Source organism: Leucopleurus acutus, assembly GCF_964270905.1.
Source record: "Leucopleurus acutus genome assembly, chromosome: 20".
Lineage (NCBI taxonomy): Eukaryota > Metazoa > Chordata > Mammalia > Artiodactyla > Delphinidae > Leucopleurus > Leucopleurus acutus.
Window position 1 is genome coordinate 36,394,588 of NC_139162.1, and position 26,891 is coordinate 36,421,478.

Genomic DNA, 26,891 nt, shown 5'->3' on the forward strand with positions numbered 1-26,891 from the left:
ATCTGTTACCAAATCCAAAGTCATAAAGGTTTTCCCTTATGTTTTCTACTAAGAGTTTTATAATTTTAGCTCTTATATTTATTTTTTTTTAAGAATCATCTACTTTATATTCATTTTTCCACTTCGGTAAACAATATATGAGGCACAAACTAACAAATATAGAGAGTTCAACAACATGGGATACCCTCTGTGACCATGAAAAAGATGTCACTTTTTGAAATGTTAGTGTAGTTAAGTCTTTTTCACCGTACCTCTTATTACCAAATACAAAGGAGTCTTAAAATTGAATGCTGCCCAATATTACAGAAAAAACTGTCTCATAACTTAAAGGAATCTTCTAGAAGTTTAATAGTTGGTCCTTCTATCTATAGAGAGAAGCATTTTTAAATAGTAAAGTTACAAAAAAGAAACACCAAATTGATAAACTTTTTAGACCATGAGTGAAGAAAAGGTTAAAATCTTCTTCCATTTTTATGGTCAGAAAGCCTTTTCTCTATATCACGTAGGGAAATTTAACTCATTGTTCATTAACTTGTTATTTTCTCTTTAGAGGTACGTTGTAAATTCCAACACAAATAAGGCAGGAGCTATAACTTTTGCTTTTCTTACTTGCTTTAAAACATCTCAAAATAATGATGACCTTGAGGTTTGTATGGATAGATTTTTAACAAATGCAAGCTCTCCCTCATACATTACTTTATTCAGTTCTAACTAAAACTCAGGAGTAGCTACAGTGGTGTTCTAGAGCCAGCCTGTCCCAGCTCCTGAGAGCTGATTGCTAAATTTTCAGAAATAAGCTTAATAGGATTAAATATTAAGTTATATAACTTATAATCACATAAATTATATTTGAAACAAAGGTAATAAAAACTTGACTCATATCCTAATTACTTTACCACAAATTCTATAAATCAGAGGTTTTTTTCCTCTACTAAGTAGCTATTATTAGCCTAACTTTAATTCTTTTTAATTTTAATTTTATATTATAATATAGTTGATTAACAATGTTTTCTTAGTTTCAGGTGTACAGCAGATTGATTCAGTTACACATATACATGTGTCTATTCTTTTTCAAATTATTTTCCCATTTAGGTTATTACAGAATATTGAGCAGAGTTCCCTGTGCTATAGAGCAGGTCCTTGTTGGTTATCTGTTTTAAATATAGCACTGTGTTCATGTCAATCCCAAACTCCCAATCTATCCCTCCTCCCCACCCGGTAACCATAAGTTTGTTCTCTACGTCTGTGAGTCTGCTTCTGTTTTGTAAATAAGTTCATTTATATCTTTTTTTTTTTTTTAGATTCTGCATGTACATGATATCATATGATATTTGTCTTTCTCTGTCTGACTTACTTCACTCAGTATGATAATCTCCAGGTCCATCCATGTTGCCACAAATGGCATTATTTCGTTCTTTTTAATGGCTGAGTAATACTCCATTATATATGTACCACATCTTTTTTATCCATTCCTCTGTTGATGGACATTTAGTTTTCTTCCATGTCTTGGCTATTGTAAACAGCGCTGCAGTGAACTTTGGGATGCATGTATACTTTCTTTTTTTTTTTTTTTTTCATGTATACTTTCAAACCATGTTTTTCTCCAGATATATGCCCAGGCGTGGGATTGCTGGATCATATGGTAGCTCGAATTTTAGTTTTTTAAGGAACATTCATACTGTTCTCCATAGTGGCTATACCAATTTACATTCCCACCAACAGTGTGGGAGGGTTCCCTTTTTTCCACACCCTGTCCAACATTTATTGTTTGTAGATTTTTTTTGTTAATGGCCATTCTGACTGGTGTGAGGTAGTATCTCATTGTAGTTTTGATTTGCATTTCTCTAATAATTAGCGATTTTGAGCATCTTTTCATGTGCCTCTTGGCCATCTGTATGTCTTGTTTGATGTCTACTTAACTCTTGTGCCCATTTTTTATTGGGTTGCTTGCTTTTTGATATTGAGCCGCATGAGCTGTTTGTAAATTTTGGAGATTAATCCCTTGTTGATCGCAAATATTTTCTCCCATTCTGTGGGTTGTCTTTTCATTTTGTTTATGGTTTCCTTTGCTGTGCTGAAGCTTTTCAGTTTAATTAGGTCCCAATTGTTTATTTTTGTTTTTATTTCCATTACCCTATGAGACAGATCAAAAAATACATTGCTGCAACTTCTGTGAAAGAGGGTTCTGCCTGTGTTTTCCTCTGCCTGTGTTTTTCTAAGAATTTTATAGTATCTGGTCTTAAATTTAGGACTTTAATCCATTTTGAGTTTATTTTTGTGTATGGTGTTAAAGAATATTCTAATTATATTCTTTCACATGTAGCTGTCCAGTTTTCCAGAACCATCTACTGAAGAGACTGTCTTTCCCCCACTGTATAGTTTTGCCTCCTTTCTCATACATTAATTGACCATGGTTGTGTAGGTTTATCTCTGGGGTTTCTGTCCTGTTCCACTGATATACATTTCTGTTTTTGTGCCAGTACCATTACTGTTTTGATGACTGTAGCTTTGTAGTATAGTCTGAACACAAGGAGCATGATTCCTCCAGCTCCATTTTTCTTTCCCAATATTACTTTGGCTATTCAGGGTCTTTTGTGTCTCCACACATATTTTAAGATTTTTTATTCTAGTTCTATGAAAAATGGCATTGGTAATTTGATAGAGATTGCATTGAATATATAGACTGCCTTGGGTAGTATAGTCATTTTAACAATGTTGATTCTTCCAATCCAAGAACATGGTGGATCTCTCCATCTGTTTGTCATGTTCAGTTTCTTTCATCAGCATCTTATAGTTTTCAGAGTATAGGTCCTTTGTCTCCTTAGGTAGGTTTATTCCTAGGTTTTTGTTTTTTGTGTGTGTGTGATAGGAAATAAGATTGTTTCTTTAATTCCTCTTTCTGACCTTTCATTGTTAGTATATAGAAATGCAACAGATTTATGTATATTAATTTTACATCCTGCAACTTTATCAAATTCATTGATGAACTCTAGTAGTTTTCTGGTAGCATCTTTAGGATTTTCTGTGTATAGTACCATGTCATCTGCAAACAGTGACAGTTTTATATTATTCTTCTTTTCCAATTTGGATTCCTTTTATTTCTTTTTTTTCTCTGATTGCCATGGCTAGGCCTTACAAAACTATATTGAATAAAAGTGGTGACAGTGGACATCCTTGTCTTGTTCCTGATCTTAGAGGAAATGCTTTCAGCTTTTCACCGTTGAGTTTGAGGTTTGCTGTAGGTTTGTCATATATGGCCTTTATTATGTTGAGGTAGGTTCCCTCTGTGCCCACTTTCTGAAGAGTTTTTATCACAAATGGGTGTTGAATTTTGTCAGAAGCTTTTTCTGCCTCTATTGAGATGTTATTATGATTTTTATTCTTCACTTTGTTAATATGGTGTATCACATTGATTGATTTGCCTATATTTAATAATCCTTGCATCCCTGAGGTAAATCCCACTTGATCATGGTATATGATCCTTTTCAAGTACTGTTGGATTCTGTTTGCTAGTATTTTTTTGAGGATTTTTGCATCAGTGTTCATCAGTGATATTGGCTTGTAATTTTCTTTTTTTGTGATGTCTTTCTCTGGTTTTGGTATCATGATGATGGTGGCCTCATACAATGAGTTTGGGAGTGTTCCTTCCTCTGCAATTTTTTGGAAGAGTTTGAGAAGGATAGGTGTTAAGTCTTCTCTAAATGTTTGATAGGATTTGTCTGTGAAGCCATCTGGTCCTGGACTTTTGCTTGTTGGGAGTTTTTTAATCACAGTTTCAGTTTCAGTATTTGTGATTGGTCTGTTCATGTTTTGTGTTTCTTCCTGGTTCGGTCTTGGGAGAATGTACCTTTCTAAGAATTTGTACATTTCTTCAAGGTTGTCCATTTTATTGGCATATAGTCTCTTATGCTCCTTAGTATTTCTGTGGTGTCCATTGTAACTTCTCCTTATTGATTTCTAATTTTATTGGTTTGAGTCCTCTCCCTATTTTTCTTGATGAGTCTGGCTAAAATTTTATCAATTTTGTTTATCTTTTCAAAGAACCAGCTTTTAGTTTCATTGATCTTTTCTATTGTTTTCTTCATTTCTATTTCATTTATTTCCGCTCTGATCTTTATGATTTCTTTCGTTTTGCTAGCTTTGGATTTTGTTCTTGTTTCTCTAGTTGCTTTAGGTGTAAAGTTAGGTTGTTTATTTGTGATTTTTCTTGTTTCCTGACGTAAGATTGTATTCTTATGAAGTTCCCTCTTAGAACTGCTTTTGCTACATCCCATAGGTTTTGTATCTTTGTGCTTTCGTTTTCACTTGTCTCGAGATATTTTTTTATTTCCTGTCTGATTTCTTGAGTGATGCATTGGTTGTTTAGTAGCATATTGTTTAACTTCCACGTGTTTGTGTTTTTTTACAATTTTTTTCTTGTAGTTGATTTCTAATCTCATAGCTTTGAGGTCGAGAAAGATGCTTGATATGATTTCAGTTTCTTAAATTTACCAAGGCTCACTTTGTGGCTCAGCGTGTGATAAATCCTGCAGAATGTTCCATGTGCACTTGAGAAGAATGTGTATTCTGCTACTTTTGGATGGAATGCTCTATAAATATCTATTAAGTCCATCTGCTCTAATGTGTCATTTAAGGCCCGTGTTTCCTTATTCATTTTCTGTCTGGATTATCTGTCCATTGATTAAAGTGGGGTGTTATATTACCTTACTATTACTGTGTTACTGTCAATTTCTCCTTTTATCTGTTAGTATTTGCCTTATGTATTGAGGTGTTCCTATGTTGGGTGCATAAATATTTACAATTGTTATGTCTTCTTCTAGGATTGATCCCTTGATCATTATGTAGTGTCCTTCTTTGTCTCTTGTAGCAGTCTTTATTTTAACATCCATTTTGTCTGATATGAGTATTGCTACTCCATCTTCCTTTTGATTTCCATTACCATGGAATACCTTTTTTGCATCCCCTCAATTTCAGTCTGTCTCTATCCCTAGATCTGATGTGGGTCTCTTATAGACAGTATGTCTCTAGGTCTTGTTTTGTATCCATTCAGCCAGTCTGTGTCTTTTGGTTGAAGAATTTAACTCATTTACATTTAAGGTAATAATCAATATGTATGTTCCTGTTATCATTTTCTTAATTGTTTTGGATTTGTTCTTGTATGTCTTTTTTCTTCCCCTTCCTCCTTTGTTCTCTTCTCTTGGGATTTGATGACTAACTTTATTTAGTGTTGTGTTTGGATTCCTTTCTCTCTTTGTTGTGTGTATCTATTGTAGATTTTCAGTTTGCATTTACCAAGAGATTTTGATATAGCAGTCTATATATAAACAGGATTGTTTTAAATTGCTAGTCTTTTAATTTCAAATGCATTTCCAACATCCTGCATTTGTGCTTTCCTCATAGTTGCTGGTTTTGGTATCATATTTGTATTTAGATGATTCCTACCTTTACTTTATATTTGCCTTTACATGGTGCTCTCTTCCATTCCTAATTTTCTTGTTTCTAGTAGTAACCTTTTGTTTTCCACTTAGAGAATTAATTTTAGCATTTGTTGCAGAGCTTGTCTGGTGGTGCTGAATTCTCTTAGCTTTTGCTTGTCTGCAAATCTTTTGACTTCTCCATCAAATCTAAATGAGAGCCTTGCTAGGTAGAGTGTTCTTGGTTGTAGGTTCTTACCTTTCATCACTTTAAATATATCATGCCTCTCCCTTCTGGCCTGCAGAGTTTCTGCTGAGAAATCATCCAGTAACCTTATGGGAGTTCCTTATAAGTTATTTGTTACTTTTCCCTTGTTGTTTTTAATATTTTTTCTGTCTTTAATTTTTGTCAATTTGATTACTATGTGTCTCGGTTTGTTTCTCCTTGGGTTTATCCTGCCTGGCACTCTCTTTACTTCCTGGACTTGGGTGACTGTTTCCTTTCCCATGTTAGGGAAGTTTTCAGCTATTATGTCTTCAAATATTTTCTCAGGTTCTTTTTCTCTCTCTTTTCCTTCTGGGACCCATATAATGCGAATGTTGGTGTGTTTAATGTCGCAGAGGTCTCTTAGACTGTCTTCATTTCTTTTAATTCTTTTTTTTGTAATTGGGGTATAGTTGTTTTACAGTGTTGTGTTAGTTTCTAATGTACAGCAAAGTGGAGTTCTCTGTGCTCTACAGTAGGTTCTTATTAGTTATCTATTTTATACATATTAGTGTATATATTTCAATCCCAGTCTCCCAATTCATCCCATCCCGAACCCCGAACCCCCCACTTTCCCCCCTTGGTGTCCATACATTTGTTCTCTACATCTGTGTCTCAATTTCTGCCCTGCAAACCGGTTCATCTGTACCATTTTTCTAGATTCCACATATATGTGTTAATATTATAATATTTGTTTTTCCCTTTCTGACTTACTTCATTCTGTATAATATCTTTTTTCTTTATTCTGTTCTGTGACAGTGATTTTGTGATTTTGGTTTTTTCATAAGAAGGGGTGAGCTCACATTCTTCTACTCCACCACCTGAGGCCTTTCATTAGTGCCTTATATTTAGGTCAATTCATTTTTAGTTAATTTTTGTACATGATGTGAGTTAGAGATCCAGTTGATTTCTTTGCATGTGGAAACCCAGTTACCCCAGCACCATCTATTGAAGAGACTATTATTTCCCCATCAAATGGACTTAGCATCCTTGTCAGTTGTCCATGGATATTTGTGTTTATTTCTGTCTCAGTTCTGTTCCATGGGTCTATGTGTCTGTCCTTATGCCAGTACCATATTATGGTGTTTTTTGTTTTAATTGATATATAATTGACATATGACATTGTATTAGTTTTAGGTGTACAACATAATGATTTGATATATATATATATATATATATATACACATATATATACACACACACACACACACTGTGAAATGATTACAGCAATAAATTAATTTACATTTATCACCACACATAGTTACAATTTTTTCTCCTGTGATAAGAGCTTTTAAGATCTACTCTCTAAGCAACTTTCAGGTAAACAATACAATATTGTTAACTATAGTCACCATGCTGCACATTACGTTCCCAGGACTTATTTATAACTGCAAGTTTATACCTTTTGAGCACCTTCATCCATTTCACACATCCCCCACCTCTTGCAACCACCAAACTGTTCTCTGTATCTCTGAGTTCAGCTTTCTTTTAGATTCCACATGTAAGTGAGATCATATGGTATTTGTCTTTCTCCATCTGACTTATTTCACTTAGCATAATGCCCTCCAGGTCCAACCATGTTGTTGGAAATGGCAGAAATTCCTTCTTTTTATAGCTGAAAAGTATTTTATTGTATATACGGTAAGTCCGCTACATATGAACCTTCTCGTTGCAAACTTTCAAAGATGCGAACGTGTGTTTGCATGTCCAGTCATGTAAGTTGGTTCATGTGTTTGGCATACATTGTCATGTACATACATCCTCTACAAGTGGTTGTGCTTTCGTGTACTCTACTATACAGTACTGTATAGAGTACAGTAAGTAGTACAGTACCATTATTTCAAGCCCAGGATGTCTGGAAGCAAACATAAAAGCAATGGTGATGTAGCTGGTACTGCTAAGAAGCACCAAGCAATATCATTGGAAACAAAAGTGAAAATAATTAAGAGAGTGGAGCTAGGCAAAAAGATGGCAGACATCACTCATTCTCATAACATGTATTGTTCAACCATTGGCACGATTCTAAAGAACAAGAACAAGATCATAGAACATGTGACGTCTGCTGTGCCAATGATGTCGACAATAATATCAAAGAAGCATGGAAAAGTGATGGAGGAGATGGAGAAACTTCTCAGTATATGGATGCAGGATCAGCATCAGCGTCGAGTCCTGCTCAGCTTAATGCTGATTCAAGAGAAAGCTAAAAGCTTTTATGAAGACTTGAAGAAGAAACACAGTGAAGAATCAGAGGGCGCATCTTTTAATGCCAGCCATGGCTGGTTTAATCGGTTCAAGGCTAGAGACAACCTTCACAACATAAAAGTACCTTCACAACATAAAAGTAAGTGGTGAAGCAGCGAAAGCATGTATTTACCCAAGCAGGTTTTTAATGTCGATGAGACAGCACTGTACTGGAAGAGGATGCCAGATTGAAGTTACATCAGTAAGGAGGAAAAGTTGATGCCAGGCTATAAAGCAGCAAAGAATAGGCTAACTCTGTTGTTTGGTGGCAGTGCTTCTGGTGATAGGCAGATGAAGCCTTTCTTAGTTTATCATTCAGAGAACCCAAGAGCCCTTTAAAACATAGCCAAGGGCTCTCTTCCTGTTGTGTGGAAGAGTATCCCCAAAGCCTGGCCTACACAGGCCATTTTCCAGGACTGGTTTTTCCACTACTTCATCCTGGAGGTAGAGAAATATTGCTTAGAGAAGGATGTCCCATTCAACATTCTTTTGCTACTCAACAGTTCTCCAGGCCAGCCCCTATTCATGGACTGCTTTCATCCCAACATCAAAGTTGTGCATCTGCCACCGAATACTACGTTGCTCATCCAGCCTATGGACCAGGGAGTTAATAGCAACTTTCAAGAAATACTATTTATGTCACACTTTTAGTCAGGCAGTAAAGGCGAGTGATAAATCAGGAACAACCTTGTGACAGTTTTGGAAGGACTATAACATCTACAAGGCCATAAAAAACACTGACTTTTCTTGGCATGAGGTTAAGGCCATCACCATGAATGGACTTTGGAAGAACCTTTGCCGGCAGTTTGTTCACGATTTTTGTGCATTTGAGAAGGTGGATGAGGAGTCCAAAGAGTTCTTCAGCAACTTAGTGAACGTCAGCAAGAAGCTGGAGCTAGATCTGCGAGAGGACAACTTCCCTGAACTCCTTGCTGTGCAACACAAGAAGCTTACTAATGAAGACCTGATAGAATTGGAGGCTCAGAGAAAGGACGAAGAGAGACAAGAGGAAGAAGAAGTAACTGAAGAACTGACGAGATTCACGACGGAGGTAACAGCAAGGGGACTTTCTTCACTTGAGGAGGCACTGTTAGTTTTTGAGGCACAGGACCTGAATGCAGAACGGTACACAATAGTTGTGCAGCCATTTAGAATGCAATCCAGTGCTACCATGTCATCTGTGAGGAGAAAAAAGAGCTACTACTCAGACATCACTAGATCGTTTTTTCAAGAGGGTAGATCGAATTGAATCCAGCGTGGAACCAGAACCTGTGCCATCAACATCAGGTGTGACTGAAATTGCAGCTTGCCCTCCATCTCCTATTGCTGACGATCCTTCAGCTCTCCTATCTCCCACCTCCTCTCCCTCCTCCAGTCAGTAACTCTTCTTGCCTGTTCACTTGATGCCAGCCTCTGTGTGCTAGCTGTTGTACTGTGCTACTGTACTTTTCAATGTACTGTATTGTAAGATTAAAAATGTTTTCTTTGTTTTTCTGTTTCTTTGTTTTTTATGTTATTATTGTGTGAAAATTACTATAAACTTATTACAGTACAGTACTATTTAACTGATTGTGTTAGTTGGGTACCTAGGCTAACTTTGTTGGGCTTATACAGTCGTGCTCTCAGACGGAACTCATTCGTATGTAGGGGACTTACTATAATAAATACTGGTGTGTAATTATTTTCCCTTTTTGTCTTTATCTGACTTTCGTATCAGGATAATGTTGGCCTCATAGAATGAATTATAAAGTGTTCTCTCATCTTCTGTTTTCTGAAAGAGTTTGAGAATATGGTGCTAATTCTTCTTTAAATACTAATTTAAATCCAGAGAAGCTATCTGCTTGGATTTCTTAGTTGTGAAATTTTTGATTAATGATTCAATCTTTTTACTCGTTATAGATCTGTTGAGATTTTCTACCTCTTCTTGAGTCAGATTGGTAATTTGTGTGTTTCTAAGAATTTGTCCATTTCATCTAGATTATCTGATTTCTTGGCATTACAGTTTTTTAAACTATTCTCTTATACTGCTTTTTATTTCTTTAAAGGCAGCAATTATGTACCCACTTTCATTCCTGATGTTAGTGATTTGCATCTTTGCTCTTTTTCCTTTTTCAGTCTAGCTACAGGTTTGTAAATTCTTTTGATGTTTTCAAAATAGCAACTTTTAGTTTTATTGATTCTCTTTTCTATCCTCTCTTCTTTATCTACACTATAGTTATTACTATTTTCTTTCTTTTTCTTGCTTTAGGTTTAGTTCACTTTTTTTCTAATTCCTCAAGGTATATACTTAATTCATTGATTTCAGATCTTTCTTACTTTTTAATGTAGGCATTAAATTTACAGCTATTTCAAGCGATTAAAAGCCATGGAGGAACCTTAAATGCATATTACTAAGTGAAAGAAGCCAATCAGAAAAGGCTACATATTGTACAGTTCCAATTATATGGCATTCTGGAAAAGGCAAAACTATAGGAGACAGTAAAAAAGATCAGTGATTGCCAGGATTGGGGGATGGAGGGATGAATTGGCAGAGCACCAAGGATTATTAGGACAGTGAAAATACGCTGTATGATATCATAATGATGGCTACATGTCATTATACATTTGTCGAAACTCATAGAATGTACACCAAGACTGAACCCTAATGTAAACTATGGGCTTTGGGTAATTATGGTGTGTAGGATCATCAAGTGTCACAAATGTACCACTCTAAAGGGAGATGTTGATAATGGGGGAGGCTATGAACGTGTGAGGGCAAGAGATATATTAACTATATCTTCCCCTCGATTTTGCTGTGAACCTGAAACTACTCTTTTTTAAAAAGTCTCAATTTAAACAAACAAATAAATAAATAATTTACAGATATAATTACCTCTGAGCCCTGCTTTCACTGTATCCCATAACTTTGAATACGTTGTCTTTTTATTTTCATTCATCTCATTAACTGTTTTCTAATTTCCCTTTTGGTTCTTCTTTGACCCATTAATTATTTGCAAGTATGTCATTTAATTTTCATGTATTTGTGAATATTTGTTTCATTCTGGTATTGAATTCTAGCTTCATTTCATTGCAGCCAGAGAATATACTATGTATGATTTCAGTTTTCTTAAATTTATTGAGACTTGTTTTGTGGAATAACTTTTGATCTACCCTGGAGAATGTTCCATGTGCACCTGAGGGGAATGTACATTCTGCTGTTGTTGATCAGTGTTTTATACATGTCAGTTAGGTCTAGTCGGCTTTTTAGTGTTGTTTAAGTACTCTATTTTCTTTTTAATCTTCTGTCTAGATGTTCTGCATTACAGAAAGTGGGGTATTGAAGTCTCCAACTATTATTGTAGAACTCTGTTTCTCCTTTCAGTTCTGTGAGTGATTGATTCATATACTTTGAGGCTCTGCTTTTTGGTGTATATATGCTTACATTTGTTATATCTTCTTGATGAATTGACCCTTTTGTCAATATATAATGTCCTTTTTTGTCTCTTGCCAGTTTTTTTTACTTAAAGTTTATTTTCTCTGATACTAAGGTGGCATCCCCAGCTCACTTTGGTTACTATTTGCATGGAATATCTTTTTCAGTTCTTTCACTTTCAACCTATTTGTGACTTTGGATCTACACCATGTCTCTTGTAAATAGCTTATAAATAGACCTCTTTTTTTTTTAATCCAGTCTGCCAGTCTCTGCCTTTTGATTGGAGAGTTTAATCCATGAAGAAATGTCCTCATTTCTTTCTTTTTTGTTAGTTGACTTGTAGTGAACTATTTTGCTTCCCTTCTCATATTCTTCTGCATATATTTTGTAGATTTTGTGTGTTTGTGTTACCATGGGGATTACATTTAAGAACCTAAGACTTCCCTGGAGGTCCATTGGTTAAGACTTTGCCTTCCAAAGCAGGGGGTGTGGGTTTGATCCCTGGTCAAGGAGTTAAGATCCCACATGCCTTGAAGCCAAAAAAACAAAAACATGAAACAGGAGCAATATTGTAACAAATTCAATAAAGACTTTAAAAGACTTAACCTCTTGGTACCTGTTTCTTCTTCTGTTAAATGGGGGAAATAGTATAGGATAATAACACAATAGGGGTTTTATGAAGTTTAAAGGAGATAATACAAGTATAAAACTTATAACAATGTTTTGAACATAGTAAACACTCAATTCTACCATTCAGAATGGCCATTATCAAAAAATCTAGAAACAGTAAATGCTGGAAAGAGTGTGGTAAAAAGGGAACCCTCCTGCACTGTTGGTGTGAATGTAAACTGATAGAACCACTATGGAGAACAGTATGGAGGTTCCTTAAAAAACTAAAGACAGAACTACCATATGACCCAGCAATCCCACTACTGGGCATGTACCCTAAGAAAATCATAATTCAAAAAGAGACATGTACCACAATGGTCATTGCAGCACTGTGTACAATAGCCAGGACATGGAAGCAACCTAAGTGTCCATCGACAGATGAATGGATAAAGAAGATGTCGTATATATATACAGTAGAATATTACTCCACCATAAAAAGAAACAAAATTGAGTTACTTGTAGTGAAGTGGATGGACCTAGAGTCTGTCGTACAGAGTGAAGTAAGTCAGAAAGAGAAAAACAAATACCGTATGCTAACGCATATATATGAAATCTAAAAAAAAAATTAAAAAGATACGGATGAACCTAATGGCAGGGCAGGAATAAAGACGTAGACATAGAGAATGGACTTGAGGACACGAGTGCTGTGGTGTGGGGGGAGGCTGGGGCAAAGTGAGAGTAGCAGTGACATATATACACTACCGAATGTAAAATAGTTAGCTAGTGGGAAGCAGCAGCATAGCACAGGGAGATGAGCTCGGTGCTTTGCTAAGACCTAGAGGGGTGGGATAGGGAGAGTGGGAGGGAGGCTCAAAAGGGAGGGGATATGGGGACATATGTATGCATATGGCTGATTCACTTTGTTGTACAACAGAAACTAACACAGTATTGTGAAGCAATAGTACGCCAATAAAGATCTATTAAAATTAAATAAATAAATAAAATCTTTTTAAAAAAACACTCAATTCTTACTAATATCATCATCATTTAATATTTACAAGAAAATGTTGGGGTAATGTGTGCATTTTACAGTTAAAGAAACTAAGGCTAAAAAATGGTAACTTGCCCATGGTCACACTGTTATCAAGTGATAGCTGAGATTTGAACCAAGGTCCTTCTAACACCTAAGCCCATGCTCTTAAAAACTATGTCATGAAGAACCTAGAAGTAAGACAGGAATAAAGACACAGACCTACTGGAGAACGGACTTGAGGATATGGAGAGGGGGAAGGGTGAGCTGTGACAAAGCGAGAGAGAGGCATGGACATATAAACACTACCAAACGTAAGGTAGATAGCTAGTGGGAAGCAGCTGCATAGCACAGGGATATCAGCTCAGTGCTTTGTGACCGCCTGGAGGGGTGGGATAGGGAGGGTGGGAGGGAGGGAGACGCAAGAGGGAAGAGATATGGGAACATATGTATATGTATAACTGATTCACTTTGTTATAAAGCAGAAACTAACACACCATTGTAAAGCAATTATAGCCCAATAAAGATGTTAAAAAAAAAAACTATACTCTGCCCTTAGTGGAAGCAATCTCATTAGAATGTCATATGTGGAATCTAGCCTTTTCATTTTATGGATGGAAAAACTGAATTGGCCAAGCGCCTTAGTAACTGAACAGTCTTAAAAGCAAAATCTTTCCCATTCCTAATCTGTTGTCCTTTCTACTACCTCCAGACATGTCTGTGTCAAATGAAAAAAATACACAACATAAGAGTTGAGAATTATGTTTTATTTGGCAGACAAAACTAAAGACTTAAGCCTGGGACACAGAATCTCAGATAGCTCTGAGGGACTGGTCTGGAGAGGTAAGGGAGGAGCCAGGATATATAGGAGTTTTTGCAACGAAGATCAGGTAATCAGAACTTCAAAAGATTACTGTTAATTAAAGAAAACCAGATATCCCAAGTTAGAGAATTTAGAACTTTTCTCTGTATGGGAAGATGCAAGAGTCTGGGGTCACTGAAATCATTCCTTTGCTATGCACCTCAGCTATCTGGGGCAGTATCCTGTGCTTTCTCATTCTGAGTCTCCTCAGGGCTGGGCCATGGGAGGCAGCTGCAGCTGCTGACTGCTAGATGGCAGGCATCTTGTTTCTTTCCTGAGTTCCCTCAGGGCTCACCATCCAGGCGACTGTAATGTGATGGCTGCAACATCCTTTGTTGACTGATATGGCAGGCAATATATTTTTTTCATTGATATCTACATATTCTGAGAATTCTTTAGAACAGATTTCATCATGTGCATTTTGATTCTGATATCTGCCCAAATTTAAAATACTGGATTGTTAGCATTTAAATAAAGCTTTTGGGCTTCCCTGGTGATGCAGTGGTTGAGAGTCCACCTGCTGATGCAGGGGACACGGGTTCGTGCCCCGGTCCGGGAAGATCCCACATGCCATGGAGCGCTTGGGCCTGTGAGCCATGGCCGCTGAGCCTGCGCATCTGGAGCCTGTGCTCCGCAATGGGAGAGGCCGCAACAGTGAGAGGCCCGTGTACCGCAAAAAATAAAAAAATAATAATAATAAAGCTTTTGAGTATAAAGATTTAATTCTTAAATAATGAAAGTAATTTTATTTGTACTGTCATTTTATGCTTCCTTATTCTTATCAAAATTAGAGTTTGAGCCATTTTGCACTTTTTGCTTAAGTATGGATTTTCATGTTTAAATACATTTCTGTTTTTTTATGTTAAAACCTTATTTCAGAGGCAGGATTATATTGATGGAAAGAGACTAGCAGCTACCTTCCCTAATGTATGGGATGGACGTTAATAAATATATAAAGCAAAAAAATAGGATTTTGTTTCAGCTTCTTGTTTATTTTTGGAATTCAAATTATAGGTTTGACTTAGCTGGCAACTTGTCTTACTTAATAAGTTAATTTGTCTTTTTCTGCTCTTTTACCAACATGGTGTCAAATAATGTATGGTTTGATTTTTAAAGATATATTCAAAAGTTTTACAGCGTTATTAATAGGAATATTTATTCATTTTATATGATACATAAACATAACAGAAAAATTACACTATATCCATATATAGTTAAATAACCATACAGTGTTTGTCAGACTCACAGACATACAAAAGAAACTTATGGTTACCAGAGAGTGGGTGTTGAGGGAGGGGTAAATTAGGAGCTTGGGATTAACAGATACACACTTTATATAAAAATACCTTATACAAAAAAGATAAACAAAAAGGTCCTACTGTAGCACAGGTACAAGATATTCAATATCTTGTAGTAACCTATAGTGGAAAAAAATCTGAACAAGGATATAATATATATATTCTTTGCTGTACACCAGAAACTAATACAACATTGTATATCCACTATACTTCAATTTTAAAAAGGAAAAAGGAAGGAAGGAGTTTTGGGTAAGGAAAATTAAAAGAATTATTATTTTAGAGCACATTTGATAATTAATATATAATAATATTCATAGAGCTTAGATTCAGTCATAAGAATCTTGAGAATAATCTAATCCAACCTTCTCTTCACCCTCTTCCCAGCTTCTAAAAGTAAAATAAACAAGGCATTGCCACATAAGAATATTTAGGAGACATTTCTACCATCCTTTACCCACTGATGAGTGGGCTGATTTTGGCCTCTTCACCTGTTACCTCTTCACTCACTAAAACAGTTGGCTTTTACCTCTATCCACATAATAGAGCAGGAGGATCTCAGAACAGGAAGTTGAATAAATACATCATTAGTTTGCTTTATATCCTTAATTAGGAAAAGAATTATTAAAACATAGTAGTCAAAGAATCAGTATATTCAACAAAGCAGAAAAGCATCAGTAGATGGTATCCTGGAGACATTATTGAAACCTGATGGATATTTAGGTGCTAAAATTGACAATGAAAAATATTTTATCATTTCAAAAAGAACAGTTATTAGACTTGCAAGAGAAAAAGAAGTCATCATGAAAGTTCTGTTTCATGACTCACAAAGCCTAAACCTATGTTAAAACAAATTCAGTTAACTTTCTATATCCTTGACCCCACCTCAAAATTTCCAGCATTACCAGGTCTGTTAGGAACCAGCAGCATCTTATTAAAGAATTACAATATTTCCGTTCTGATCATGTTCATATTCCTTCACAATATGTGTTTCTTACCACTGAGTTCTGTTAAGGCCCTGGCACTCTGTAGACTCGTCTTTAATCACCTAAGTATATTAATATATATTTATATGAGCGTAACTTGAAAGTCAACCTGGATGCTATTTAAAATCTGAAGAAAAATAAGCAAACTTATATATGTATTCATAAATCTGCAGTTTATGTTATTTAAAAATAAATATTTTGAAGAAAGGAAATTTGTACCTTCCAGATGATAAGGTGACATGTTCTTCTTTTCCTGTGTGTGTATATATGTGTTTTATAGCACCTGTTTCTTATTGTCACAGTTTGGTTCATGAGCATTGAAAAAAAAAAGAAATCAAACATTTCCATGCATGCCCCCTATTTTTTTATACTATTCATCATTTATTTTAAAAGTCTGAATTTTATTTCCCCAAAGAATCTAATCTGGCTGCTGTAATGTAATCGTTTTTATATCATATTCAATGTATTTCTGTGCCAATAATGTCTCTTACATTAAGGATGTGTTCTTCGGGAAAATATTAAGTGATATACTTCATATACTGTAAGTCCCCTACATACGAACGAGTTCCATTCTAAGAAGACATTATTGATAAGTCTAATATGTTCGTAAGTCCAACAAAGTTAGCCTAGGTACCCAACTAACACAATCGGCTATATACTACTGTACCGTAATAGGTTTATAATACTTTTCACACCAATAATTATATAAAAACAAACAAAAAATAAACATTTTTAATCTTACAGTACAGTACCTTGAAAAGTACAGTAGTACAGTACAACAGCTGACGTACAGGGGCTGGCATTGAGTGAACAGGCAAGAAGAGTTACTGACTGGAGGAGGGAGAGGAGCTGGGAGATGGTAGAGCTGAAGGATCCTCAGCAAAAGGAGACAGACGGCAAGCTGCAATTTCACTCACGCCTGACATTGATAGAATGCATGTTCGCATCTTTGAAAGTTCACAACTTGAAGGTTCATGTAGGGGACTTACTGTATTATAGTGGAAGTGAACAGGAAATTTTTTTTTAGTATGTGTATTTCCAATTTTATATTAATGAATAACAAAAAATATAGAATATATGAATACATTTTCTGTCATATGTCTCGCATGTCTCTTGACAAATGTAATGGAAAAGCTGTTACTTCTACCTACATTCTGGGTCCATTTTGGCAAGAAATGCAGTTTTAGAAACTCTGTATAGATATCTTTCAGCATTGGGTCCCATATTTTAAAAGTTAAAGAAAGCCTTGAATTCTGTTTAGAACCTTCTGCCATTAATTAGTTGTGTGACTTGTAATATTTATATCTTGTGTATGCTATAGCCATCCATGAGTAAATTTTCCAGATGGTGGAAGGAGTCATTTTGACTTATTCCCCATTTGAGCTGTCATGATGTGTTCTACTCTATAATTCAGAAATCACTGATTTATTTTTATTATTGAACTCAGAGTTCCAGGTTATAGATCAAAATATTTAGCCATCTACTTACAGTTTTTTTCCCCCATCTGTGGAGTAACATTCATCAAATCCTAAATTATTGCTTTCATTTTTCATGATCAAATGTTTCAGTGTTTCCTGCTGGAAGCATTACAGTGAGTCCTGGAAGTGAGCACTCTGAAGAAAAAGCCCTCTATTCTTCTGGGAGTTACGCTTTTTTACTCTCTTGCCCACCTACCCACACAGAGTATACCACTGTCCTAAGTACACACAGCATACCACAAGTGATAGAAGGAGTATATAGGGATAATATACTCCTTTATGATTATTTACTGCTGTGTCATTTTCCCCAGGTTATTTCCCCCACATTTCATTCTCACAATGACCCCTTTCTGTGGCCAAATTATGTTCCTATTGATCATTTTACAGATAAAGATAAATAATATAAGAGAAATTGAGTTTCTTTTCTGAAAATGATAGATCATTCAGTAAGTGGTGTGAGACAACTGGATATATCCATCTGTTAAAAAGTCATAACTCACATCATAAGCTAAAATAAATTCCAGGTGAATCTAAGACTTCAAAGTAAAAGTAATGTCCCAAAGTACTGTGAATTGGAAAAGCCTTACTAAGTTGTTAGCAATACCTAGAAGCTGTAAAGGAAAGTGTTAGTAAATCACAGACAAAATAATAATTTTCTTAATGTTAAAAGGATTCCTACAAATTAGCAGCAGGACAAAAAAAAAGACCAGCAAAGAGTGTTCTGCCCATGTTCTCTTCCAGGAGTTTTTTGGTTTCAGGTCTTACATTTAGGTCTTTAATCCATTTTGAGTTTGTTTTTATAAATGGTGTGAGGAAATATTCTAATCTTGTTCTTTTATATATAGCTGTCCAGTTTTCCCATTACCACTTACTGGAGAGACTTTTTTTTTCCATTGTATATTCTTACATCCTTTGTCGTAGGTTAATTGACCATAGATAGGTGGGTTTATTTCTGGGTTCTCTATTCTGTTCCATTTATCTGTGTGTCTTTTTATTGTGCACTATCATGCTATTTTGATTACTGTAGCTTTATAGTATAGTCTGAAGTCAGGGAGCGTGATGCCTCCACCTTTCTTCTTTTTTCTCAAGATTGCTTTGGTAATTCAGGGTCTTTTGTGGTTCCATATGAATTTTAGGATTATTTGTTCTAGTTCTGTGAAAAATGTCATGGGTATTTTGATAGGGATTGTGTTAACTCTGTAGATTGCTTTGGGTAGTATGGATATCTTAATATTAATTCTTCCAGTCTAAGTGCACGAGGCGTGATAGGGATATGGAATTAAGAGACACAAACTACTATGTGTAAAATAATTAATCAACAAAGATATATTGTACAGCACAGGAAAATAGAGCCTTTTTTTGGCAATAACTTTAAATGGAGTAAAATCTATAAAAATACTCAATCACTGTTGTACACCTGAAATTAATATAATATTGTAAATCCACTATGCTTCAATTTTAAAAAGACAAACACCATAATTAGTAAGAAAACTAAAACCACAATGAAATACCATTTTCATTAATCAGAGTGGCAAAAATCAAAATATTTGATAATTTGCTTATTGGTGCAACCTTTCTGGCAAAGTTTTTCAAAGTGTGGTCCAAAGTATGGATCCCAAGGGGTGGGGAGAGGTTTTCTTGCAACTCTTTCAGGGGGTCCACAAGATCAAAATTACCTTCATAAGAACACTGAGATATTATTTGCCTTTTTCACCCTGTTGACTGATGATGATATGAAAGCAGTGGTGTGTAAAGCTGCTGCCATTTGGCACAAATCAAAACAGTGGCACCAAACTTTATTACCATTCATTGTATTCTTCACCACCATATACTCACAGTATTAAAATAAAGAAGGAAGAGAAAGAAAAAGAAAATAAGAAAAATAGTTTCTCTTAAGAGTGTTTATTGATGAAGCAAAAAATATTAATTTTATTTGATCTCAACCCTTGACTACACACCTTTTTAATACTGTCAGGAAACAAGACGTATGCATAAAACACTTCTGCACAGAGTATGGTGGTCGTCTTAATGAAAAACACTGGTGTGATTGAGTTGCAAACTGAACTAACTCCTTTTTTTTTTTTTCATGTAATACCATTTTCACCATTTTTTGCTTGAAAAACAACTGACAGACAAACTATGGTTTTTCAGACTTGGGGATTTGGTAGCCATTTTCTCTACAATGAACAAAGTGAGCTTGAGACTTCAAGAAAACAACTGATGGGAAGGTGCCAATGATAAAATTTGATCTTTCAAGCAAAAATTGGAATTTGGGAAAACTTTTTATCTGCTACCATGAGCTGACAGCTTTTCAGTACCTAAAGAATTTTTTGATGAGATTGGTGGTGATATTAACGAATCTGAATTTTTTATGTTGTGTAATGAAATGTTTCAGCATTTGCAAAATCTACATAACTCAATGAAACACTGTCTTCTAAATGTTTGATGTGTGATTTTACAAAGTTATACATTGGTTAAACACCCATTCAAAGTGCAAGATGGACTACTGGATTTTAATTAACAGAGTAAGAAATGTTCATTGAAACAGGTTTAGATTCTTCATTGCAAGAAATTTTTAAGAAATTGTCACTTGTTGAGTTTTGATCGTAGCATTGAAGAATATTAGAGTTATCTGAAAAGGCTGTTAAAATACTTCCTTCAACTACATATTTTCATATTTGTCAACCAAAACAACAGATTGAATACAAAAGCAGTATGAAAATCCAGGTTTTCTCTGCTAGGCCAGATAATCCCATTCTTCTCACAAAATGTCTTTGTTTTGGAAAACAGTTATTTTTCATGAAAATATTAGTTATGTTTATATGTGATATATTTATGGTTTGTATTTTCACTTAAATATATAAATGTTTCTTAGTCTTAATTTCAAGTTAATACCCATAGAAATACCCACAGATATTACCCACATAAACAAAGCTTATTGGGGTCCTCAGTCTTTAAGAGTATAAAGGATTCTTGAGACTAGTTTGAAAACTGCTCCTCTATGGAGATTAAAATAAAAATTTTAATTACATACAATCATTGAATCAGTAATTTCCATTTTAGGAATTTATACTATAATCTCTCAAATACGAGATATTATATGTGCAAAGTTATTCATTGTTGGATTTTTTTGATTACCAGAAGATTGGAAACAACTCAGTGTTTGTACATCAGTAGAGAATTGGCTATATTGAGATATACCCATAAAATGTAAATGTATACTATATATGAGGCAGATATAAATTTATCACTGTGGAATGCTCTCAAAGATATATTAAATCAAAAGTTGAAGGTACCAAAAAGTGTAGTGTACACTACAATTGTACAGAATTGTATATAGTATATGTGTATGCATAGCCTGTGTGGTGAAGGATACACAAGAAAAACTGCTATGGTGGTTGCCACTGTGGAGGGGAGCTGGGGACAAGAGTAGGAAAAAGACATTTCTGAAAACCTGAATACTTCTTGAGCAGTCCTAAAAAATACAGAAGTACCTGTTCCCCAAATCCTAATATTTTAAAAATATTTTTCAGTATTTTTTTCCCCAAAAGTACATGTCTAATTACTTATTAGGAGTTAAGCCAGGTTAAAAATCTAAATCTAACTGATCTTAGTCCTACCTTCTTACCATTACATTAAAATCTCCATACACTCTCATGGAGTGGCAAGACGTTCACCAAAAACAATTATTTTATGTAGTAGTACTTGTTTCGCTGCCTAATGAGTTGACCTGCCCAAGAGGTACAAAAATTTGCAAAAGGTGACTTGGATTCAGTCTCAAGAGGCTGGAGCAAGATACATACTGAGTCCTAAATGAATAGTAGAATTTGATTAGCAAAAGAAGTTTGTCGTTAATGGAGGTGCATGATTAAGACAGAAATAGGGTACGTGTAGCACCCCCTGGTGTCAGTGGAAGACCAGCGTTTCAACCAGAGGGATTATGAAAATATGCATTGCTGTGCCCTACCCTTAGAGGTTCTGATTCATTAGATCTGGACAGAGGCATAAGAATCGACATTTCTAACAAGTTCCCCAGTGATGCTGAGGCTGTGGGACTGGGAACCACACTTTGAGAATCACTGCATTAGAGAAGTTGTGGTTTACAGAGTTGATGGGTAATCTGGGGCCAGAACAATGAGCTGTAATTTGCTTAAGCAATACCACAGGTCATTTAATTTCATGAGACTGAAAATGTTATGAATGTTTAAGAGGAAACATAATATAAATGTGACCCTTTCTCTTGTATATCTTCTTCTTTGTCCTCTGCTTAATTAAAAACAAAAATTATTATACCAAAATTCATTATAATCCATTTTTATGAAGACTTTACTTTAGTGTTCTCTTGATTTTAAAATTAAAATTTTTCAGAAAATCAGCTTGACTCATTAAATCTATCTCATTAAAATTATCTGTTTTAGAAGAGAATTTCTTTTGAAATTTGGCTAAGGTTAACATCAGATGGAAACTAACATGTGTTTAGTGTGTACTTTAGTCTCTACTGGTCTGCCATTCAAAAGGCCAAATTTTATACTGCATTTTATGAAATGAGTTAATCAAAATGCCATTCCTTCTGTCACAGTTTCTGTTGAGCCTTTGAGAAGGAATTTTAGCCTTTAAGAAAACTCTAGATATATAATGGGCTGAAGTTCTGAGGAGAAGGCAGTCCAAAGTTAATAATTCCTGGGACTTCTTTAAGGAATGTGTGCCAAGTTCACAGACTGGTACCTCTGTCAGCATGACATTCCTCTTAGTCTCATTGTTTTTCAGAGAATTTGCTTATTACTAGTTCCTAGCCTTGTGCTTCTGACTCATGTGAAACTGATTTTTCTGAAACTACTTCCTTCTGTAGGTATAATAACTTATTGGAAAAGTAAAAGATTCCTGTAGTCCGAGGTTAAAAAAAAAAAAAAGATACGCAGATTGTAAAAGGCTATGAAAATATTCTAGGGACTTCCCTGGTGGCACAGTGGTTAAGATTCCACCTGCCAATGCAGGGGACCACCGGTTCGAGCCCTGGTCCGGGAAGATCCCACATGCCACAGAGCAACTAAGCCTGTGCGCCACAACTGCTCATCCTGCTCTCTAGAGCCCATGAGCCACAACTACTGAGGCTGCGAGCCACAGCTACTGAGCCTGCGTGCCACAACTACTGAAGCCCATGCACCTAGAGCCCGTGCTCCACAACAAGAGAAGCCACCGCAATGAGAAGCCTGCACACCGCTACTAAGAGTAGCCCCAATCACTGCAACTAGAGAAAGCCCGTGCACAGCAACGAAGACCCAATGCAGCCAAAAATAAAGAAAAATAAATAAATAAATAAATTTATTTAAAAGAAAAAACCTATAAAAATTTTTTTTAAAAAAAATATTCTAGATTAAAGAAGGCTAAAAATAACGACTACATGTAATTCCTACTCCTAGACTGGATCCTGTGTTAGAGGGGCAAAAATGCTACAAATGACATTATTACGTCAATGGACAAAATTAGAATATAGTACAATAGATAAAAGTATCTGTGTGAATTGATAGTTGTACTGTGGTTAAGAGAATATCTCTATTCCTAGGAAATACACACTCAAATATTTAGGGGTAAAGGGCTATAATGTATATAATTATGGTTCAGAAAAAAACTGATTTCACAGATCAAATAAATGGGGTAAAATGTTAATAGGTCAATCTGGTTAAAGTGTTTACAGGAATTCTTTTACTATGTTTATTATTGCAATTTTAAGTTTATTTACAAATAAAAAGTTTTTTTTTAAAACATGCAGAAAAGTGTAACATGTAAGATTTAAAAGTTTGTTGCCTTTAAGAGAGAAAATTTCCTTTGCGTGTGAAGTGGGGCTCTCAGAAAGCTTTTCTGCCACTTACCCTAAACATCAAAAAAATAGCACTTAGAGTCAGCACAAGGAGCACATTCTCTGATAGAGTTCTAGATTTCTGTGACCATATCTATAAAATATTACTGATAATTCCTACTAAAAGGCATGATTATGATGTTGTGACGTGAGTTAGTTATATGTTTAACAGAAGGTTATTTGCCAGCATTAAGTATCAGCCAAGTCATGGTCAAAATAATTGTGGGAAATAGGAAACTACTCGGAAGAAAAATAAACTAGGAGAAAAGAAAAGTGTACATCAAAATCTAATCTGAGTATTTTGCCATTGGGGTAAAAATGAAGGGCAGAGACTTAGTAGTTGCTCTTCTGATTAGTCCCACATTAATTGCAGTAAAATGGTTTGGCTTTTAATGAAGTCTATGATATTACTAGAGTCTGTTTATAAATCACATTTTGCATTTAATTCTCTCTTGGCTAGCTCCTTTTTTTTTTTTTTAAGCTATGATATATGTTTATGCCCTTGGAAAGCCTTCTCCTTTCCAAGTATTCCTGCCTAGAGTTGCTGTTTCTCTCTCTCAACTTTTCACAGTAGTCCAAATGTGTATACTGTCATATTACATGTATTCTCTGTACTCTCCATTATTAATTCAACTATTTTATTTAATGTTATACTCCTCTAAGCATTCGTCATCACAAAGAATATTAACCATGAGGATCATAAGTAATTAAACTATGAAATTAAATGAAAGAAATTCATTTTTCACTGTGTTGTGCCTTTTACTTTTCCATGCTGAGGTCACCTTCCATTGGCTAGATTTTCATCCCACACAGCCTGAAATTTTTTTTTTTTCTTTGTGCATACATTATTGGAGACTTGATAGGCTTGTTATAGTTATATATCTCTCTTAATATTTAAACCTATGCAAGGATGGACTTTTTTTATTGGTAAACCTTATATATCCTTCCAAGTGAAGGTACTACCTCAGGCACATATTAAATGATAACATTAAGCCATTGCAAATAAATCAGTGATTAAAGCAACACAAAATTAGGCCCTAAATTTAAAAGCTTCATGACTACTCCATTGTGTGAATGTCCCCATAGAGATTTAGCTCTGGGACATCAAAATCTGTAAACTTCATCAGGTAGGGAACAGTAGATAGGAAGGAGCACTAGAGGAAATGACTCCAAGTTCATCAGTAACCTCATCTCTAGAAGTCTTTGCAGAACATTGTGCAGCTGTTTAAAAACCAGTCAGTTGGAAATGACGTCTGTATTCCCTTCATTTGCCTCTTTATTGATAAAAATGTATTGGTGCTTTTTAGAATCTAAGTTGCTGAAAGCTTTATAACTCTTGAATTGACGTTTATGCTGTATAAAAGAGACTTAAAAGTATGTGTAAAGAGAAATTATCTGTAAAGACATTTAAAATAAGCCACATAACAATGGGTTACTATTGCATGCTTATTTTTCTCCTGTGGCAGTGATGATAATTATGTAAATAGGTCAAAAGCTACATTTTTTTAATTGATAATTTTAACATCAAAGCCTGAAATGAGGAGTTTTTCCACCATTGGATAAATATTTAACCACAGAAGAGTGAGCAATTTAAAACAAGACATGGTCCAGGTAATAGACAGTAAGGGCCAGAATAATTTTTTTAATTGAATCACATTCACTCCAAAGCCATGCATCAGATTCCTCAGTTTATCTAGATTGATGCAGAGTTTAAACAAATAGGAAATTTAATCTGTCATACAAGAACACTATTTTGTGTCTGTTTCTTTTGGCAGATGGAGATGGAAACATGGATCACTTATTGCCAGGCTGTGAAGATAAAAACTGCCAGAAAAGTACCATTTACTTAGCAAGATCCAGAACAAAGCAGGTATATCTACTTGTTTCTTAATGTAAATAGAGTTATGTTCTTGGAAAAAAATTTCAGAGGTTAGAAGAAGTATCTGAAGAATCAGAAAAGAGAAAAACCAAAAATAAATTTACTTCCTTATTTTAACTTAATGAAATGCATTTAAATCTATTTTTATTGGTTTATTGAGAGAAAAAAGTAGTGGCATAATCATTTCTGGTTAAGAAAACCCACTCTTGATCCTGTAATTAAATGATCTGTTAGCCTTTTATATGCTGGGAATATGGTAAGACACACTATAGCTATAATAAAGGGTTATGTAGAAGAACATCATACCTATTTTCAAGGCTAATCTTGTTTTTATTTGTGATATCTAAATCTGTTTCATTCTCTCGTGCCGACTTTATACCTGTAGCTTGTAGATAAATAATTTAGAATCTGTTAATCACAGCAGAGGATTAATGTGGGAATGATAGGTTATGACATTGAGATTTTTTCCATATTGACAGCACCTGAATGGAAACCAGTAATATAGTAGTAGAATTAATGAGTTATATTTTCTGTTTGGGGGTAATAAATGATAGAATTACATTTTGATTTTTTTAGCCCTTATAGGTAGGAAGTATCACTTTTTATACTAAGACACTAAAGAAAACAAATCTTCCTCCAGTCAGCATTCTAAAAGCATTTAACTCTTACACCCATAACCTTTATTACCTTGAACTTTTTTAAAGTTTTGAATCATTGAAAATATTAGGTCAAGTCACACTTCATCGTTGGTTCATAGCTGTAAGTAAACCTAGTAATTATTAGCCTGTCTTCAAGTGACAGACTACTGTAAGAATATTTTCAAATTACACAGTTCTCTCTGGGCAGATAAATGTCACAGTTCTTTTTTGACTGTTAAGAACGTCACATTAATGAAAAATATTTTACTTCTTAGACCTTAATACATTTACCTTAACAGAAATACTTTATCCTCATTAATAAACTATCAACCTCTTCAGAAACTTGTGAAAACTTGGCATTTTGTGAAATTTCTCATCCTCTTCCAAAACAAGACCAGCAGTTTTTTTCAGAGTCACATGAAACATTAAAACATTTTGATGCTATATAATACTCTTTTGCGTTAAGAAAGATTGAAAAATTTATTAAAGATGCAAACCAGTTTTTTAAAACGGCTCGTTTTCTGTAAATTTGTCTTTGTAGTTAAGCCACTTTTTTTGCTTTTCCTTGGCAAACTATGCTTTCTTTGGATAACATAGAAAATGTTTGGGATATCCTATGTTCTAAACCTTTTTCAAGAGGCCACTTTTTATGTAGTCTGGCTTAGAGCTATATATATGAGTCACCTGCTTATAAGGACAAAAACATCTGTAGGCATGTTTGGCCTCCTGTCATTTCAAGCCAGCTGCGCCTGCTTCTGTTTGGACATCTCCAGGTTATGTGCCAGTATCCATGCTCTTAGCTAATTATGGGCACATCTATAATTTTAATGTGATGATTTCCACTCTTCAGATTTTTAGTTTGCATTAGGTTGTTAAAAGTAAAGATTGGGGCATTCACAAGAAAAAGGGATTTCCAAAAGCTCAT

General features: G+C 34.9%; 1 protein-coding gene across 1 annotated transcript in view; it reads left to right on the top strand.

Moving 5' to 3' along the window:
• Positions 1 to 26,891, top strand: part of ITFG1 (integrin alpha FG-GAP repeat containing 1) — a 238,738-nt gene that overhangs the window by 93,364 nt on the left and 118,483 nt on the right. Inside the window, exon 9 of the mRNA XM_082863446.1 lies at positions 25,225 to 25,319. Coding sequence (XP_082719572.1) covers positions 25,225 to 25,319 — 95 coding nt within the window. The remainder of the gene's footprint in view (positions 1 to 25,224; positions 25,320 to 26,891) is intronic.